The 21,907-nt window shown below is 32.6% G+C and overlaps 1 protein-coding gene across 1 annotated transcript in view; it reads left to right on the forward strand.

Annotated features, from left to right (window-relative positions):
* Positions 1–21,907, forward strand: part of Dhc1 (dynein axonemal heavy chain 1) — a 432,221-nt gene that overhangs the window by 54,885 nt on the left and 355,429 nt on the right. The window contains exons 10-14 of the mRNA XM_089098586.1: positions 1,516–1,668; positions 4,148–4,355; positions 12,819–12,980; positions 15,874–16,098; positions 20,409–20,603. Of these exons, the coding sequence (XP_088954712.1) occupies positions 1,516–1,668; positions 4,148–4,355; positions 12,819–12,980; positions 15,874–16,098; positions 20,409–20,603 (943 nt within the window). The remainder of the gene's footprint in view (positions 1–1,515; positions 1,669–4,147; positions 4,356–12,818; positions 12,981–15,873; positions 16,099–20,408; positions 20,604–21,907) is intronic.

The following is a 21,907-nucleotide window of genomic DNA, read 5'->3' on the forward strand; positions in this document are numbered from 1 at the left end:
TTCCTACTTTTGGAACAATCAAAACAAAAATCTTGGAAAACTGTGGTTTTCAGGGGTCAAAAGATCAAAGACGGGTCCAGGGCAATAAATGCTTTAATTCTGCCTAGGAGTTTTAATTCAGATCTAGGCTCGACAAGAGTGGCTTGCTGCCTTGTTTCTGCTAAGTATAAGGGCGGATACCAGATAAATGAGAGAAAAGAATAAGAAAAGAAACAAAGGAGCACCCATGTTATATGCGCAGCCTATGTCCACCTATATCTAAACATATCTAAACATAAACTATATCTAAACATATCACAGCCTATATATCTAAACATAAAAAAAACTCATACTGGAACTCAAACTAAAAACACTTTCGTGTGTGATATATGCGGAAAAACGATCAGCCAAAAATGCAATCTTACTTTGTATAAGAGAACTCATACTGGTGAAAAACCTTTCGGATGTGATATGTATAATAACACGTTCAGCAATAAATTCAACCTATCTCTTGATATTCAGAGAACTCACTCTGGAGAAAAACCTTTTAAATGTGATATGTGTGAAAAAACATTCAACAATAGATTATATCTATCTCATCACAGGAGAATTCACTCTGGAAAAAACCTTTTGAATTTGATATGTGTGAGAAAACATTCCTCAAAAAATTCAACCTACTTCAGCATAAGAAAACTCGTAAAGGAGAAAAACCTTTTGAGTATGATATTTGTGGAAAAAAATTCTACCAAAAATCTCACCTTACTGTGCATCAGAGAACTCATACTAGGAAAAAACCTTTTGAATGTGATATGTGTGAAAAAAATTTACAAAATTTGTGAGGCCGATTAGTAAACTGAATGTTTAAAAACTTAACGAAAACATTCCCGTTGTAATTAACAGATATGATTTGGAGGATAAATATTTCGGTTTGGTTAAAACAAGCAAATTTAGTCAGACTTTGCACATTTTTTTTCTTGTCGACAATACTACAAGATAAGACAAGATCTATTGCAAAAAGCCTGCAGGCCATAGCAACACAAAATACAGCCTACAAACAAAGCACGAGGAACAAAATACAACTTTAAATAATATAAACCAGGAAAAAAAAACAATAAAGATACAAATCTTTAAGTACATATGATTTCTAGGAGCCTTAACAATGTGGTGAACCCCTTCGCGTACAACTGACAGATTTAAAAAGTTATTTCCTACTTCTGTGAAATTTGGGAAAAGTGGACCGTTGGCTAGACAATTATGTTCTGTGTTTCCCAAATTATTTTATTAACTTTTATTATGATACAAATAATTTTAGAAAATATTGTTTTCGTTTGATAACGAATATCATATTGGTTTTCCACAACCTGTCCTCTATTCCGAATGTCTACAACCATACTTGCCTAGTCTTTTTTATACGTTGACTACTTATATATATTAAAACGTGTGTTTAAGGTATATATAAACTCGGTTATAAGTTGTATTTTGCGTAAATATATTTTTAATTTCTATGGCTAAAATAAATTCTGGTTCTCTTTTTAGATTTCAAGCGATTGATGTCAGCTGGCAAGAAGTGATGGGAAGAGCACATAAGAATCCTAATACAATTAATTGTTGTGTCGGTGAGAACTTTTTAATCAAAGAGCTCCCTCGGCTCCAAGAGGAACTAGAACTTTGTCAAAAATCGTTGGCTGGGTAAGAATTTTTCTCCTTTGCTTCCACATGATCAAGAAATATGTCACTCCTTGGCATTTTTAAAAAGAATAAATATCTTAAAACAGTGTATTGTATTATATTGGCTGCTAATCACAAAAAAATTCAATTAGTTGTAAAATGCCACCTGAAATATTTTTATAACTTATCAAACAGTTCGTCGTAACGAACTGTAAATAGGGAGCGACCCGGCTCAATAGTAGCCGAAACTCTAAAAAACGGCAGGGGCTGTCCCCTTCTCAACGCCTTGCTCTTATCGCTAGAGTTTGACTCTTTCTCACAAACCCTATTTTTTAAAACAATAAAAAAAAACTTTAGTGTAAAGAGCGAGGCGTTGAGGAGGGGAGAGCCCCTTTCATATACGGAATAATTTCTATTCGTTTTAAGTTTTAATGTCGCTCCTTACTTTCAGTTAAAAAACTTGTTTTTTATATTTAATTCTTTAACAGATTGATACCATTTTAAATGTTTTTGTGATCCTGCTACCATTTGTACCAGTTATATAAGCCACATCAAATTTAATTGCTAAAAATTTTGGGAGTCAAAAACTGTTATTTTCTCTAAACTGCCTGAAACTTGTATACAAAAGAACAAATTACGTCATAAATTGTATACGTTTATCGCGCAAAACAACTTCATTTAATGCAAGTCCCAACCTTGTAGGATTTGGAAACAAATCAAGTTTTAGGAGGTGGGGCTCTTCGTCTCTCCAAAATTAAGTCTATTATGTAATTGGTTTGCGAAAATGAGTCACAAAAGTAAATGAAAGGACTTCGAGCGCATTTTTAAGAAGGTAGTAAAAAGCATAATATTGCTTTTTCTCTAAACTGTATACGAACATGGGTATTTTCTTTTTCTCCCTGCAATGTTTAATATTTTTACGGATTTTACAAGCTATTTTACCTTTTTCAAATCGGTTTCTCAATTTCGAATTCCGCCTCCTTATATAAGAATGTTGGAAATCTGAAAAGTACTCGTATCATTTTCAAGGGTAGCAGTAAGGTTGTATCCGGGGTGTGGGGTCTGGTTTTGTACCCTTCCCCCCGAAATTTTGTCCGACTAATAAAAACACACAAAAAATGTTCACAAACAAAATCTTATGTTTTTTTTAACTTTCTCTGTAAAGAACCCGTCCTCCCAAAAAAAGCACCCCTATCCCCCCCGTCGAAAATCCTGGATACACCCTTGGGTAACAGGATAAAGTATAACATAAAATAAAGTTCTAACTCTTGTAACATCTAGCGTACATCGATTTTATAACTTACCGTTTACGAACGACTGCTATTACTTTAAAAAATAGCGGGATATGTAAAGTGAAACAGAAAAAATATATATATTTTTTTAACCCTTGAAGTATGCAGTGTAATTAATTTTTTTAGCTTGCTATTTATGAATGACTACCACCTTTTGAAACGGTACTACAATATACAAATTGTAAAAAAAAAACGAAGTTTGAACTCTTGTAACCAGGGTCGTATCCATTATTTTTTGGGGGGAAGGGGTTACAAAAATAAAAATAAAAACGCATCAAAATCCATTTATATTCATTTTTGTTACATTTTTACGAGTAGAAAAACAAATTCGGGGGGGGAGGGGTTAAATCCCCTTTCCCCCCACCCCCTGGATACGGTCTTGCTTGTAATGTGCGACATAAATAATTTTTATTACTTACCATTTACGGAAGACTGCTACCGTACATTGCCTATGCCCATCTGAAAACATGACTGAAACGGAATCTCATATTTATCATCCTCCTTCCGTTAAAAAAAAACATTTACAATTAAACTAAATCTTTAATATTATTTTTAAAACTATTCAAGCCTAAAGTTTTATTCCATTACCGAAGTCAGAGAGCAAAGATTTTTAGAATTCGTCACTAATTCCTTTGAACATACCATTTTAGCTGTTTAAAATGTTTTAGCCGTTCAAATATTTGTGCGGCCTATTGCTTTGGACAGGATGTTAATCATGTTTAATCAAGGAGTTTTACTTTAATCATCAAACTAAAGGATATTGATATAAGTTGCTGAGACAAATTTCTGATCTTATTGAGCGAATATCTCTTTCTAGAAATTGAGAGAAAAGATATTTTAGGGTGGGGAGAGGTTTAGAAAAATGTAAGGTTTGAACCTTTTAAATAACTATTGACTGCTTATTGACTGATAAGTGGTCAGAAGGCTTCCGTTTGCAACCCTGCTCTAGCTCCAGAAAACTAAAATACCCAGAACTAAAATACCGTAAAACTAAAATCCAAACTATAAAGCTAAAAATTTGAATTCGAGAAACATTTCAAATATTAATAAACGTGATCTAAAAACTACTCTTTCTAGGTAGTTCAGTATTGTAAAATATAACCTCCTTTCAGCCTGAAATACTGGGTGGGAAGAAAATTTTTATCTGAAAAATACTAATTTATTCCAATTCTTTAATATTTTTCTTTCATTCAAATTTCTACTTTTAGCTACCTGGAGAAGAAACGTCTCATATTTCCACGTTTCTTTTTCGTATCCGATCCAGCTCTCCTTGAAATTCTCGGGCAAGCGAGTGACTCTCACACTATTCAGAGTCATCTACTATCCATTTTCGACAATACAGCCTCAGTCCGTTTCCATGAACAGGAATACAATAAAATAATGGCCATTATGTCGTCAGAAGGTGAAGTTATTAACGTAAGTGCTGTATCTGTCTAGCTTCTTATTTTAAAATAGCTCCTCACTTTTTTTCTTTGCCTCAGAACCAACTTCAAAAAAGCAACGGAAAGCGGAACAAGAAGAAAAAGGTATCGAAAAGGGGTTTGATTCCCATCTACGACTTCTTATAGTAACAAAATAACAGAAATTGAAGTGAATCTTAACAGTGATTAAATAAAAACACAAGTTTTTTCAACTGAAAGTAAGCAGCAAGATTAAAGCTTAAAACGAACATAAATTATTACGTATATGAGGGGGGTACTACTCCAAAACCCCTCGCTCTTTACGCTAAAGTCTTTAAGTACTTTTAAAAAAGTTTCTTATTGTTCCAATTAAACGAACATAGTAAAACTTAAAAGCATGAAGAAAGGAGAAAACGAGGACAATAAACGGCCAGGGAAAAAAAAAACTATGAAAAAATATTTCAAAAAATTATATGCAAAAATATTTCAGTCAAGGCCTCCGCTGGACCGTCCTTAGTGAAGAATAAAGCGGATAAAAGTATAAAAAACCAAAGCTTAAAACAAAACACAAAACTAAAATAAAATGACCCTTTCTGAGTAACGGTGAACGGTTACCCTTTCACCGTTACTCAGAAAGGGTCATCTTATTTAAGTTTTGTGTTTTGTTTTAGGGTTTGGTGTTTTATATTTTTATCAGTTTTATTCTGCACTGAGGAATTATATGACTTTTAGGTTGTGTTTCTCCTTTTTTTCAAAAACCAGGCAAATTTCTCAGGCTTTTAACCATTGATAGGCAAGATTAAACTTAATGAAACTTATATATTTGAAAATAGTATAAAACTCCATTTCTTTTGATGTATCTATTGGTTTCAAAATTCCGTTTTTTAGAGTGATTGCTAGTGAGCCGGGTTGCTCCTTACTTAGAGTTCGTTATGACGAACTCTTTCAACAAAGAGACTTGATTTTCCCTTAGACTAACGGGAGTAAGTTTGGAACAGAATAATCAGAATTTTCTGATATCTTTGAAACACGTTTAGGGCTGTGTTTTTCACAAGGTTTCTAACAAGCCTTTCCCCGCAAATGGTTGTAGAGGAGGGGGTTGAGGGGGCATTCGCCCCTGGTGCAGAAACTTTAGAGGTGCAAATCTAAAATAAATAATCTAACATTTATAATCATTTTGTAGTTTTTGAAATTTTTCTTTATTAAAATAAAGTAAAGGTCGTAGTTGACACTAAGTTACTCGCTTATTGTAATATTTCTATAATAATATTTAATGCCTAGTGTAAGTATAATCAAATTGAAGAGGCAAGTAGAAAGGGAGGTGCTACTCCGAACACTCACCCCTGCTGCCACCTACAACTTTTTTACATAATTTATGCATGTTTTTATGGTTTTTGTCAGTGAGAATGGAAAAACAGAATTTTTCTCACTTGAAAAAACATGAATTTTCTCACATTGATGGATGTTTTCTTGGACGGTTATGTGTGTTGGTCAATTTATTTGATGTTTTTCATGGATGTCAACAGCAATTCATGTCTGTTTTATGGTTTTTGTCAGTGAGAATGAAAAAACAGGAATTTTCTCACTTTGATGGATGTTTTCTGAATGGTTATGAGTGTCGGTCAATTTATTTGTTGTTTTTCTTGGATGACAAAATCAATTTATGTCTGTTTTATGGTTTTTGTCAACTGATTACATAATATCTCCAAACGGATAACACTACCCGCTAATTTCATATCTTATGCTCTATAAACAAGGGCTTTCTCACTCCAGGAACTATATTCAAGCTTTAGTTTTTTGGGCTTTAGGAGGAAAAATGGTACCTAGGTTAGTTTATGTTATGTATTTATTATATACTATGCTTTATCCCCACCCTCCTAATGTGCCAATATACAGCCAAAATTTGTTTCTAAACTATTATATTTTTATCCTATTTTGTTTTATTTCACTAGCATTAACCAAACTTAACTTCTTGCATGTTCCCCAGATATTAGAACACAACCTGTTTTTCCTGCATTGCTTTAGTATAACAGAATGACATCCTTTTCACTAATAAATACCCATAAATTTTTGAAGGCCTATAGGATATATGTTCTGAAAATTCAATCAATTATTATTATTGTTGATGGTTTGTCTGTGAATCCAGGCAATTTGATGTTCATATGTTAGTCCTAAAACTCAGCTGCCCGTGTCTGAGACTATAGGCAGGCAGACCTTATGTCACTTGTTCAGCTGCAAATCCAGGCAACTTGTTGGGCCAAACGATTTTGTATGAATTTGGTGGTAGTGTAACTATCTGAGCTTATAAACTGGGTTGCATGTCTAAGATTTTAGACAGGTAGACCCTATGTCATTTGTTTGCACACAAGGACAGGTAACTTTTCAGTCAACCAATTTTCAATTAATTCTGTTTTAGTGTAACTATCTTGGCTTATAGCTTGGGTTTTATGACGGCAGACTGCGAGTCCAGGTGACTTAGTAGTCATATTAATCCTAAGACTTTGTCAAAATTCCTTTTACTCTAGACGGATAGCCCTACTTGGAAAGTCTACACGAATTACAATAGAGATGACTATGATTTTTGGGCTGGCTCATAACAGACAATGTCTATGGAACTTGCTGATGAAGAAGCATCCTAAGCCTAATTTTCCTGACCATATAAATTCTCAGGTAGGTTGACTAAGTTTTAGAATTGATATGTGACCACCAAGTTGCCTGAACTGCAATTGGAACTATGAAAGGCCATCTGTATGACTTAATTGTTTTCTCTATGTATCACTGGGGTAATGTAATTTCTTTTGTATGCCATTTTAGTGGATCATATATTCAATAAGAAAACCAAAAGCATTCTGTATAACTTTATTCATGTTTCTCTATAATAATTTGATGTTTAAAAGTCATACAGAAGACTTTAGGCCTATATCATTCTCCATGTTTAAAGGAAACACAATATTGCCTATTGTTTTGATTTTATAGTGCTTTGTATATAAGAGTAAATGACAATATTTGTTGCTTAGAGTATAAAGAACCAATGACTTTAATAGGCCTAGTCAAACAGTGCTCACCCAAGTAATTTGTATTTCTAATATAAAAAAACATAAAAGGTATATGCTACTATTATATAGTAACTATGAGGTAGATTTATATCAAAATATTCAAGCAAATCACACAGCCTACTAGGTGTCTTACCTTAGCCTACATAACTTAGGCTATCAGAGGAAGTCATTAGGTCTGCAAAACTACCAATAGGGTAGCCTACATATTGATACTTTCTTTTAGAATCATTAATGTTTACCTTTACACTGCTTCATGGTTAAAAGATCCTGGAATGCCAAAAATCCTAGTAACATCAAGATAGGCCTAGTCTAGCCAAGCTCTTTTCAAAAAGCATTCCTTTCAAGTATTTTTCGAAGAAAAGAGCTTTGCTGAACTAGGTTCCGATTTCTGTTTTACCAGAACATATAAGAAAACAACACTTTCTAAGGCTATATGCTGATTTATTTATTTTTTGGTCATTTTCTGCTGTTTAACAGCACACGTTCTTTATTTTTGAAATTGGCCACGAACTTTCGTATTGGAATACATTATGTAAACAGGTGATCTTTCTCCTTAAAAAATGAATTATCGGTTTTTCACACTAATTTAATACGTATATGGCTTTGTAAGTTTGCACTTGACCAATTTAATGAATTAGTTTTCATTTTAGGTGTCCTTGGTACTTTAAGAGTTTAGAATTTTAGCTTAGAGCCTTATCTTAGAGTTTTTGTTAGAGTTCCAGTTTATTTTAGTTTTAGTTAAGAGTTTAGAGTTTTTAGCTTAGAGTCTTAGCTTAGAGTTTTTGTTGTAGTTCTAGTTTAGTTTTAGTTAATAGTTTAGAGTTTTAGCTTAGAGTTTATGTTGGAATTGAAGTTTAGTTTAGTAATAGCTTAGAGTTATAGCTTAGAGTCTTAGCTTAGAGTTTTTGTTAGAGTTCTAGTTTAGATATAGTTAAGAGTTTGGAGTTTTACCTTAGAGACTTAGATTAGAGTTATAGTTAAGAGTTTCGAGTCTTAGCTTTGAGTCTTAGCTTAGAGTTTTTGTTAGAGTTCTAGTTTAGTTTTAGTTAAGAGTTGGTTTTTTACCTTTGATTCTTAGCATAGAGTTTTAGTTAGATTTATAGTTTATTTTAGTTTTAGTTAATAGTTTAGAGTTTTTAGCTTAGATGCTTAGCTTAGAGTTTTTGTTGAAGTTCTAGTTTAGTTTAGTTTTAATTTAGAGTTTAGAGTTTTAGCTTAGAGTTTTGTTGAAGTTGAGTTTTATTCTAGTTATAGTTAACATTTTTGATTTCTAAATAAGAGACTTAACTTAGAGTTTTGGCTTAGTGTAGCTTTAGCTAAGAGTTTTGAGTTTTTTATATTAGAGTCGTATATTTTAGTTTCTGCTAGAGCTCTAGTTTAGTTTAAATTAAGAGTTTAGAGTTTTTAGCTTAGAGTCTTAGCTTAGAGTTTTAGTTAGAGTTCTAGTTTAGTTTAGTTTTAGTTAAGAGTTTAGAGTTTTTAGCATAGAGTCTTAGCTTAGAGTTTTTGTTGAAGCTCTAGTTTAGTTTAGTTTTAGTTAAGAGTTTATAGTTTTAGCTTAGAGTCTTAGCTTAGAGTTTTTGTTAGAGTTTTAGTTAAGAGTTAAGAGTCTCGAGTTTTTAGCTTAGAGTCTTAGCTTAGAGTTTCTGTTAGAGTTCTAGTTTAGTTTACTTCGAGTTAAGAGTTTAGAGTTTTAGCTTAGAGTCTTAGCTTAGAGTTTTTGTTAGAGTTCTAGTTTAGTTTAGTTATAGTTAAGAGTTTGGTGTTTTACCTTAGAGACTTAGCTAAGAGTTTTAGTTTAGTTTTAGTTTAGTTATAGTTATAGTTAAGAGTTTGGTGTTTTACCTTAGAGACTTAGCTTAGAGTTTTAGTTTAGTTCTGTTTTAGTTAAGAGTTTTAGCTTAGAGTCTTATCTTAGAGTTTTTGTTAGAGTTCTAGTTTAGTTTAGTTTTAGTTAAGAGTTTAGAGTTTAGAGTCTTAGCTTAGAGTCATAGCTTAGAGTTTTTGTTAGAGTTCTAGTTTATTTTAGGTTAGCCTACGTACGCGCGCGTACGTAGGCTAACCATGGAGAGATGGAACATAACTTAAACATGGAGAGATGTTTACTAGCTAACCTATCCTAACCTAACTTAGCTAGCCTAACCTAACTTACCTAACCTGACTTAACCTAACCTAACTTAATCTAGTCTAACCTAACACTCTAACTAAATCTCTAAGCTAAGATTCTAGGCTAAACCTCTAAGCTATAACTCTTAACTAAAACTAAACTAAACAACAACTCTAACTAAAACTCTAAGCTAAGACTCTAAGCTAAAACTATAAACTCTTAACTATAAATAAACTAAACAAAACTTCAACTCTAACTAAAACTCTAATCTAAGACTTTAAGGTAAAACTCAAAACTCTTAACTAAAACTAAACTAGAACTAGAACTCTAAATAAAACTCTAAGCTAAGACTTTAAGGTAAAACTCTAAACTCTTATCTAAAACTAAACTATGCTAGAACTCTAACTAAAACTCTAAGCTAAGAGTCCAAGCTAAAACTCTAAACCCTTAACTATAACTAAACTAAACTTCATTTCTAAGTAAAACTCTAAGCTAAGACTCTAAATTAGAACTCTAAACTCTTCACTAAAATGTAAGTTATATTAAGCGAAAACTATAATCTAAGACTCTATGATAAAACTCTAAACTTTTAACTACAACTTCATTAAACAGCAACTCTAAGTAAAACTCTAAGCTAAGAGTCTATGCTAAAAACTCTAAATTCTTACTTATGACTAAACTAAACTTCAACTTCACAAAAACTCTAAGCTAAGACTCTAAGCTAAAAACTCTAAACTCTTAACTTAAACTAAGCTAAACTAGAACTATAACACAAAACTCTAAGTTAAGACTCTAAGGTAAAACTCTTAACTATTACTAAACTAAACTTCAACTCTAACAAAAACTCTAAGCTGAGACTCTAAGCTAAAACTCTAAACTATTAAATAAACTAAACTAGAACTTCAACAAAAAAAACTCTAATCTAGGACTCTAAGATAAAAACTCTAAACTCTTAACTAAAACTAAAATAAACTAGAACTCTAAAAAAAAATATAAGATTAAACTCTATACTCTTAAATAAAACTAAACTATAACTCTAACTAAAACTCTAAGCTAAGATTCTAAGGTAAAACACAAAACTCATAACTAAAATTAAACTAAAATAGAACTCTAACTGAAACTCAAAGATAAAACATCAAACTCTTAACTAAAATTAAACTAAACTTGAACTCTAACAAAAAACTCTAAGCTAAGACTCTAAGGTAAAACTCTAAACTCTTAACTAAAACTAAACTAAACTAGAAGTCTAACAAAAACTCTAAGCTGAGACTCTAAGCTAAAACTCTAGACTTTTAAGTAAAACTAGAACTCTAACAAAAACTCTAAGCTAAGACTCTATGCTAAAACACTAAACTCTTAACTAAATCATAGTCATCTCTATTGTAATTCAAGTAGACTTTCCAAGTAGGCCTGTCCGCCTAGAGTCTAAGGCATTTTGACCAAGTTTTAGGATTAACATGTGACCACTAAGTCACCTGGACTTGCAGTCCGCAGTCAGAAAACCCAATCTATAAGCCAAGACAGTTACACTAAAACAGAATTGATTGAAAATTGGTTGACTGAAAAGTTACCTGTCCTTGTGTGCAAACAAATGGCATAGGGTCTACCTGTCTAAAGTCTTAGACATGCAATCCAGTTTATAAGCTCAGACAGTTACACTACCACAAAATTGGTTGACCCAACAAGTTGCCTGGATTTGCAGGTGAACAAGTGACATAAGGTCTGCCTGCCTATAGTCTCAGACAAGGGTAGCTGAGTTTTAGGACTAACATATGAACATCAAATTTCCTGGATTCACAGACAAACCATCAACAATAATAATAATTGATTGAATTTTCAGAACATATATCCTATAGGCCTTCAAAAAATTATTGGTATCTATTAGTGAAAAGGATGTCACACTTATACTAAAGCAATGCAGGAAAAAAGGTAGTGTTCTAATATCTGGGGAACATGCGAGAAGTTAAGTTTGGTTAATGCTAGTGAAATAAAACAAAATAGGATAAAAATAAAATAGTTTAGAAACAAATTTTGGCTGTATATTGGCACATTAGGTGGGTGGGGATAAAGCATAGCATATAATAAATACATAACCTAAACTAACCAAGGTACCTTTTTTCCTCCTAAACCCCAAAAACTAAAGCTTGAATATAGCTCCTGGAGTGAGAAAGCCCTTGTTTATAGAGCATAAGATATGAAATTAGTGGGTAGTGTTATCTGTTTGGAGATATTATGTAATCAATTGACAAAAACCATAAATCAGACATAAATTGATGTTGTCATCCAAGAAAAACAACAAATAAATTGACCGACACTCATAACCATTCAGAAAACATCCATCAAAGTGAGAAAGTTCCTGTTTTTTCATTCTCACTGACAAAAACCATAAAACAGACATGAATTGCTGTTGACATCCATGAAAAACATCAAATAAATTGACCAACACACATAACCGTCCAAGAAAACATCCATCAATGTGAGAAAATTCATGTTTTTTCAAGTGAGAAAAATTCTGTTTTTCCATTCTCACTGACAAAAACCATAAAAACATGCATAAATTATGTAAAAAAGTTGTAGGTGGCAGCAGGGGTGAGTGTTCGGAGTAGCACCTCCCTTTCTACTGAGGCCTGAACCGCCAGTGCTTTCCCCTGAAGGATAACCCATGCCCATTGAATTTCTGGATGTGGACCCTCTTTTGCCACTTCCCCCAATGAAAATGCTGGAGCTACGCCCCTGTCTAAAGCAATATTTTATAGTTTTTGGATTAGCTATTGGCTGACTGTCAATTACTGACACTAGAATAAGTCCTACAATTGGTAGAAATGCTGGAAAGTCTATAACGTATGAAGGACAAGAATGGTTACCTTAAGTTTTTCCTATGAATGGAAAGAACAGCCATCATCTGGCTGTTATGGCTTAATGTTCGGTGTGACATCTGGCTTAATGTGACATCTGGCTTAATGTTCAGCTCAGTTCAATCGTTTTAGATGTATAACAAACTTTTTTTTAGAAAATTTATTTTCGCGCTGATTAGAATATTTCTCCTCATAAATCTGTTTTGCCGCTTATGATTTTGCAATGCTGCGTTTTCAAGTTAGTGTTTCATTAAATGTAGGCGTGTGATTGAGGTTTCCTCCATGGAAGCCTCTATTTTGAGACTTCTTCTACGGAAGCCTCTATTTTGAGACTTCTTCTACGGAAGCCTCTATTTTGAGGCTCTTTGGCTTTGATTTCTAAATTCACGTTCTTGCTTTTTTTGTTTAAAACTTTTTTGATTTATTTAATATTTGCTAATGTATACTTGCTCTTTTTACAGCTTGAGCAGCCTGTTGTAGCTGAAGGTAGCGTTGAGGCGTGGCTGAATAGGCTTCTTCAAGAGGCACAACGATCGTTGCACGGAATAATTCGAATGGCAAGTCAAGCCCTACTCAGCCCTGATTTTAAACTACTCGAATTTCTTAGTTCTTTCCCTGCTCAGGTAAATCTTTTGTTCAAGATATTAGACGTATCCGAAACATATCGTTTTGTTTGCAAAAGACGAAATTGTCTTTGAGACCGCATTTCCCTGAATAAAAAAGAAAGTATCACTATAGTATCACTATAGTTATGATAGTATAGTTAAGTATCACTATAGTATCACTATGAGACCACATTTCCCTGAATAAAAAAAGAAAGTATCACTATTCTAGAGATAATGTTTAAAGTGTGCTAATCTAAAAAAAAAAAAAAAAATTAGATACATAGTGAAGAGTGAACTCAATTCCCAATATCACCTTTTAAAAATACTTATGAGTTTGTATATGTGTTTGTACGTATATGTTTTGCACATACAAATATTTCTATGGATTATTCAGCATTATAGATGCCTAACCTATTACATGTTCCTGATAATATAAAAACATTATCCATAGAGATTGTGAAACAAAAAGCACAAAAAAACGTTGTGCGTACTATTTTGAGAGAACTGGAGAAAGGCGTTTTGCCCTCTGTCTCCAGACCCTAACTTTTCAACAGTTCTCTCCACAAAAAACCATCCTTGCGAGTTTTTACTCGATTCCAAGCCTTGATACAAAACTGGACCACTTACCAAACTAAATATAAAGTTTATTTTAACGAAACCTTCTGATTTTTGATTATAAATATGGATTGTATGCAATTTCTACAACAAAAAATACTCACTTGCCTTCAGGCGTCAGGCATAAACGATAACGTACACTCTCTTGTAAGGACCGGAAACCTACTGACTTTCATTGTAAAAGTATCCCAAAAAACACGCACTTCGGGTACCTGTTATACAGCACTACGGGATGTTTTTTTTTAGATGAATGATTTGCTAGAACTTGGCCACTTACCAATTATATAAATTAAGATTTTTAAGTGGGATTTCCTTGCCTTCAGATGTTATAGGCCTTTCAAATTCCCCGTTGATTGTTTATTTCCCACTGATTCCCTATTAAATTTTTCGTGTCATGTCTCATAATATGAATATTGTGGGCACTATTATTCTTCAGGTGTAACAAACTATCCCATATATCCCACTGAATGGCTGGCTTTCTATTCCCATTGGCTGTCTATTCAGTTGCTCAGCGACTTGCATTCCTCTAAGTTTATTCATTTTTAGATTTGGTTCTTAACATGGATACCGGTGATTTTAAAATAAGTGACTCTTGTTTGGGTTTTATCAGTTGAGAATCTGTTAATCTATCCATCGCCAAAATAAATTCTATGTCACTGCCACATCCACAAAACGATATGAAATCTGAAAAATTCTGTGCTAAAGAAGCTTTACTTAAAAACAGACAAGCTTAACTTAGTTCTCTGCCTAGCTATTTTGTCAAAAAGTTCGTGGTAACAAACTGTAATTAAGGAGCGATGCCGCTCAATAGTGACCAAAACTCGAAGAAACATTGTCTTTGTTGAAACTTTGAAGAAAACTCGAAAAAACTTTGTTCCCTGAAGTCACCTGATCAAAATTTTGCAATAAAAATTTTGTAACTATCTCTAACTATATCTAGCAGCTAAGTCGTTGAAGATGGCTTGCCCCCCCCCCCTTACAGTTCCGGGAAAGGGCTGCAAGCTATGAACTTTGCCCATTGTTTACATATAGTGTTGGTTATTGGGAAATGTTGATATTTTTTTTTTTGGGGGGGGGGGGTATGGGTAATTTTCTGGTGGGTAATTACATGGGAGGATCTTTCCATGGAGGTATTTCTTTGGGGGAGGGGATTTTTCATGGAGGGGGAGCCGGATTTCTCAGCATTATTTAAAAAATGCTTAGAATTTAAATAAAAAAATTCAGCTGAAAGTAAGGAGCAACATTAAAACTTAAAACGTAAAGAATTTATCACGCATATGAGGGAGATACCTCCTCTTCAATATCTCTCTCTTTACGCTAAAGTTTTTTTTATAACTTATAAAAAAGCTTATCATTCGAATAGTTATTCTTAAATAATTTTAACAAAAGTCAAACATTATCCCAAAGAGCGAATTATTGAGGAGAGTCATCCCCGTCATATACGGGATAATATCTATTCGTTTTAAGTTTTAATGTTGCTCCTTGTTTTCAATTGAAAAAACCTGTTTTTTTATTTAATTTCTTTAGAAAGAACCTTAGTCGCTCTTCTAGCTTCTCAGTGAGAACATTATTTGTTATTAGCTGTTGGATTATGAGTGAGTGGCTAGTTTTTTTAGCTCGTTTTTTTATTGTTTTTAATTCGTTTAGTTTAGATTTTATGTATTATTGTTTTTTTTGCAGTTTTGTTGGCTTTCCAATTCTTCCCATTTGGGTTTTTGTTTCATTTTGTAACCGTATTGTATTTTTGATCTTAATATTTTTATCTGGTCTATAAGTTGGCTTTTTCACTCATAAAATGTGAACTTGATTCTTTGAGACTCCCTAATATTGCTGAAGAAGGGAAGCAGTTGTCCGTTATATTTCATCCAATTATGTTTCATCCGTTATCCGTTATATCCATTAAATATCTGTTGTTTCATCAATTTTTTCGTTAACCATTCTCACTTTTTTTCTTTCTTCTTTTTATTTTTTGTTATTCATTTTTAGGTTGGAATTCTTGGTCTTCAGATGCTATGGACTCGAGATACTATGGACTGTTGTTTTTTTTTTTTTGTCTTTATATTTTTATCTGGTATATAAGTTCGCTTTTTCATTCAGAAAATGTGAACTTGATTCTTTGAGACTCCCTAATGTTGCAGAATAAGGAAAGCAGTTGTCCGTTATATTTCATTCAGTTATGTTTCTGTTATGTGTCATCCGTTATATCCGTTAAATATCCGTTGCTTCATGCAATTTTTTCGTTAGCCATTCTCGCTTTTTTACTTTCTTCCTTTTATTCTTTGTTATTCATTTTTAGGTTGGAATTCTTGGTCTTCAGATGTTATGGACTCGAGAAGCAGAAATTGCCCTTTCTCATGCAAAGCATGACCGAAAGATAATGGCAGAAACGAACATGAAGTTCTTAGAAATGCTAAATCTATTAATTGAGCAAACAACTAGAAAGCTGAGTCCATTAGATCGTACAAAGTATGAAACGTTTATCACACTGCATGTACATCAGAGGGATATTTTTGATTATTTGGTGAGTATTTATTTTTGGTGATAATTTTTATTATTTGATGAGTAGGCTATAATATTTTTGATTATTTGGGGACTTGGATTGAGTTTATATCTTAAATATCATCCAAAGTATTCTAGCAAACGCATTTGTTTCAGAACTTTCTCGGTTTTAGTTGACAGGACAACACCGATAGAAATACCTAGACACCTGCTTCAGGATTATATATATATATATATATATATATATATATATATATATATATATATATATATATATATATATATATATATATATATATATATATATATATATATATATATATATATATATATATATATATATATATATATATATATATATATATATATATATATATATATATATATATATATATATATATATATATATATATATATATATATATATATATATATATATATATATATATATATATATATATATATATATATATATTTAATATTTTTAATATTTTTATATATAATTTTTTCGTGAAACGAAAGTTATGGATAATTTGGATAAAAAGAGCAGAGAAATTCGGGGAAATTTAGGACTTTTTGGGTGATGAGAATGAATATTCTCCCCCTCCCCTCTTCTTGTCTACGTTACTGTCCCTCAGAGGCTTCCATTTGAACGTATTAAATGGGAAAAGATTTGATCTTTAAGTAAATGTGATTACTATAATGTGATTACTATATCACAATATTAATATTACTATGTGATTACTATAGTAAATGTGATTACTATAATTCTGTATTTGATGTCTAAATCGTTAATAAAACATTTTTTTAGCTGGTTTTCTTCATATTTTATAGTTTTGATATTTGAGATATTGATATTTTAGATATTTGATATTTGAAACTTGGATTAGAATCTGTTTCACAAACACTTTGTGAGTGGAGGAGGTCCTTCGATGGCAATTATTACGTATACTTTTACACTGAGAAGGAAGAAGGTTCAAGGCTTTATCACACACTGTTTACCTTGTGTCAAACAGTTCGTGGTAACGAACTGTAAGTAAGGAGCGACCTGGCTCAATAGTAAACGAAACTCTAAAAAAAGAAATAGATACCAATAGATACGTCAAAAGCATAAGATGTTTATGCTAATTTCAAAAACTAAGTTTCATCAAGTTTAGTCTTACCCATCAAAAGTTACGTGTCTGAGAAAATTTGCCTTATTTTCGTAGAAACCTTAATGAAAATCACACCATCAGATTCAGCGTATTAGAAAATCCTACTGTAGAGATTTCAAGATACTATCTGCAAAAATGTGGAATTTTGTCTTTTTGCCACAAGAAAGATCCCGGACGTGTGTTTATTCGTTTTTTTTTGTTTTTGTTTTTTTTTTTCCAGGGGTGATCATATCGACCCAGTGGTCCTAGAATATCACAGGAGGGCTAATTCAAAAGGAAATTAAAAGTTCTAGTGTCCTTTTTAAGTGACCAAAAATGGAGGGCAACTAGGCCCCCTCCCACGCTCATTTTTTCCCAAGGTCACCCGATCAAAATTTTGAGATAGCCATTTTGTTCAGCATGGTCAAAAAATATATTGACTATATCTTTGAGGGTGACTTAATCCCCCAAAGTCCCCGGGAGAAGGGCTGCAAGTTATGAACTTTGCCCAATGTTTACATATAGTATTGGTTATTGGGAAGCATACAGACGTTTTCAGGGTTTTGTTTCTGGTAGTGGGGGGCGGATCGGTGGTTACGTGTGAGGATCATTCCATGGAGGAATTTTTCATGAGGGAAGGGACATTGCTGTGAAGCGAGCGCCGGATTTCCCAGTATTATTTAAAAAAAACGATCAGAAATTTAATAAAAAAACAAGTTTTCATCTGAAACACTTTTCAACGGAAAACTTTTCAGCGTCAAAACTTAAAACAAACAGAAACTATTATGTATATGATTGGGTTCGCCCCCTAGGCAATACCTCGCTCTTTACGCTAAAGTTTTTTTTAGTACTTTCAAAAGAGCTATTTATTCTAATTAACGTCCTTTGTGGGGGTCATTCTTAAAGAATTGTAAAAAAATTCGAACTTTAGCGTAAAGAGCGAGGTATTGACTAGGAGGGCGAACCCCTCTAATATACGTAATAAAAATATACGAATTTAGAAGTTCGTTATGTAAGTTAATTTACTATTAATAAAAACGTTCGTAAATAAAATTAAACAGCTTTCGAGAAAGCCATTCAGCCAAAAAAAAAAAAAATAATAATATGTAAATTTCGTTTTAATAATTCTTGTACGGTGAGGCAAAATAAAAAGCTGCATTAATTTAAGAACGTTCAGAAATTAAATAAAAAAAAAAAGTTCATTTAACTGAAAGCAAATAGCGACATTAAAACTTAAAACAAACAGAAATTATTCCGTATATGACAGGGGCTAACCCCCTTCAACGCCTCACTCTTTACGCTAAAGTTTGACTCTTTCTCACAACTCTGTTTTTAAAACAATAAAAAACTTTAGAGTGAAGAGCGAGGTGGTGAGGAGGGGACAGCCCCTTTTATATACGGAATAATTTCTGTTCGTTTTAAGTTTTAATGTCGCTCCTTACTTTTAGTTAAAAAAAACTTTTTTTCTTTTAAATTAATTTCTAGAAAAGTGGAACCTATTTTTGGAATTCTGCGGCTTTTAACCCAATATGCAGAAAAACGGCTGGAACAATTTTGGAATTACGAAGTTTTGAAGATGGTCAAGATCATTTGGTCTTGTTTTACGGATGAAATATCTTGGCTTATCAAAAACAAATATACTTTTTGTCAGCCATCTGGGGCAAAACTGAAAGCGTGATATGGATGGGGAGGAATGAAAGTGGCACTGTGTGCTTGGGTCAAGGAGGGACTATGTGAATGTGCGTTGACTTCGGTCGTCTTAATGCTGCGATAAGCCTTTTGCAGTAGTAGTAGTACAAGTATAATCTGAAAAATAATAACTATTAAGAATAATCATAGGCAAGCCATTCTAGGAAGTATTGTGCACTTTGTCTATGTCGATGTACCTAAGGTTTACTCATGTACTATATTCGTATACTCATAAAAGTGTCTTTGCAGTAAATGATACCTGTGAAAAGCGCCTTAAAAAAAGAAGAAAAAATTAACATTATAATTAAGTTAACAATAAAAATTATTAATTAAATTATGACAACATTTATCTCTGGTATGTATGCTGTGGAGGAAGGATTTTGAGACTATGTCCTCTCCATCCTTCAAAACCTTGAAATTTTCACGATTTTGTAAAAAATTTCTTATATTTTTTTTTCAACTACCTATTTTTTTGTGTCTCAAATTGTAAGTGAAAATTTGGTCCACTTCATTGAAAAACTATTGCTTGAAAATTATAAACTCAAATTATTTTGTATTTCATGTTTCTTGAGGAAGTGTCTAGACCAGAGATTCCCAACCAATTTTAGGTCATACCCCACCTAGGCATATCTAAAATCCTGATGCGCCCTGGTGATATTTAAATTTTCGTATTCAGCATTCTACGTGTATTCACTTGAAGGAAATATAAAAGGCCCTTAAAATGGTATCTAATAAAAAAAAAAGTTGTCTGATTATAACACCTTTTATACAATGTGTAACGTCATTGCACTACTATCATTTTATCTGTTTTCCTCTTCAAATGCATTTCAATGTGACGTCATTCTCATGAAAAACTTTTTTTTTCAAAATTAAGATTCTAAAGTACAGTAAGCCACAGGGTACACACCCTGTCCATGACCCACCAAAATATTCCTATGCCACACCAGTGGGGCCTGCGCCCCACGTTGGGAATCATGTCGGGTCTAGTCCCATATGCGTCTCTTGCAGTACATGAGATATACGAATTAGTCCTTGATAGTAAAAAAACAAAACAAAAAAAAACAATGAACTGCCAAAAACTAATAATAAGTCATATCATTAACTTAACATTGAGTTTACTTCATAAGAAACACAGTCGAAAATAGTGTATGAAATAATTTAAAAATTACGTTTAAACTTAGCACGCTCGTAGATTTTTTTGAGGGGGGGGGGAGGCAACAATAAAAGAAACTATTTGACAACTTCAGCCAGAATCCTCAAGAAATTTGAAGAAATTTAAGATTTTCAATGTTTCACGATTAGGATATATTTAAAAAAAAAATCCTCCCTACAACTATAAAATACTGGGTACATGTTTACCGCTATAAGGACTCACAGCCAGTGTAACGCAAGTGTAAAGCCTATGTCAAGAAGGGAGACTGTAGTTTCCATTCCTTTCGGAATTTTCCAGAATGTATTATGTTTTGCATGCTTTTTATTAAAAAAATTTCTAGGAATTAATTATTTCTAGTGTCGTACGAATGTTCGCTCTGTTGGGGACTTCGAATGGATCAAGCAATTTCGTTTCTATTTCAAAGCAAATATAGATAAGACCTGGATCGCCCTTACAGATGTTCATTTTTCGTATCAAAATGAATTTCTTGGCTGTACAGAGAGATTGGTAGTAACGCCTTTGACCGACAGATGTTACATCACATTGGCCCAGGTAAATCACAGATACTTCTCCTATTAGTGCACAATCGATACCAAGAACCCAAGAATTAGTCTTGGATAAAGGTAGACGGGTTTAAAAATTTTGAGTGCAGTTCTGCGTGACTGTAGATTCGTTTTTTACAGTAATTTACAGTAAAAAGTTCTGCCTGACGCCAAATCCTGGATGTGCCAGTACTATGGGGTCTATCCGAATAAATATTAACTTATCTCCTAATATGCACTCACTTTGAAAATAATGTCATCATAGTGAATTTTCTTCTGATTCCAAACAGTACGTTTGACAATAAAATGCTAAGACTTGTTATCCAGTTGAAAACTCATTTGCTATAATAGTACCTTTGACTGACAGCTCTAAATTGGGCTTGTCTTTGAAAACACTGTCATCCTAGTATATGTGTTTTCATAAAAAGAATATAAAGAATAGTACCCTTTAAAGTTAAATACAGAGGCTGATAACAAAACCGTTGACAAACAGATCCAAGCCTTGTATTTATTATTGATTTTTCATGCAAGGTTGGCCCAGTGAAATCAACTTTTTGCTCATGGGACGTAACTTGTCCAGGGAAAAGACACTTCAAGCGTACCTGATTTTTCTTTTTAGCCTTAAGAATCACTAGACTTGATTAAAGCTTCAAAAAAAAGAAAAACGGAAAAACACGGGTGATTTTGCTTGGAAAAGCTATAATGAAGACACGGCTTTAGCCTTTATAATACCCCTATTAGTTCACAGGATATACCTCCTTTGAAGATCTAATGTTATGTTTATTATGAAATAGTTGTCTGCCACACTAACGAATTTCTCTGAAACGAACATAATGAAATTCAATGGAATATATACTATACATTTTCTTTACTATATACATTTTCATAATTATATTATATTTATATATGATATTATATTTATATACATATTTTAAAATTAAATATATTATAAATAAATACAAGTCACATAAATATACTATAGAAAATGAAATAAATGTTTTTTGTTGTTGTTTTTTTAATTCCTAGTTCCCAGAGTCAATAATAACTCCACAGTTGATGAAGGTACATATCCCAAAACAACCAAAACTGTTGATCTTTTTATTAAGATACAAAACTTAACGCCTGAAAAATTATATTTATAAGGATTCGTAATTCCCGAGAACTTTCTTTATCTGGCCCCCTCTCCCCCCCCCCCCCAAAAAAAATACCAAGTTTTAATGAAAAATGTTTTTTGAGAGATCTAAACTCGATACGAAAGAAGTTAAAAAGTCAGTTCTTTTTTTCTCTTTTTTTACTAATTGCAAAGCTTATAAA

This window comes from Artemia sp. Qi Xiang Cuo, chromosome 13 (genome assembly GCF_049724085.1).
Source record: "Artemia sp. Qi Xiang Cuo chromosome 13, ASM4972408v1, whole genome shotgun sequence".
NCBI classification, from domain to species: domain Eukaryota; kingdom Metazoa; phylum Arthropoda; class Branchiopoda; order Anostraca; family Artemiidae; genus Artemia; species Artemia sp. Qi Xiang Cuo.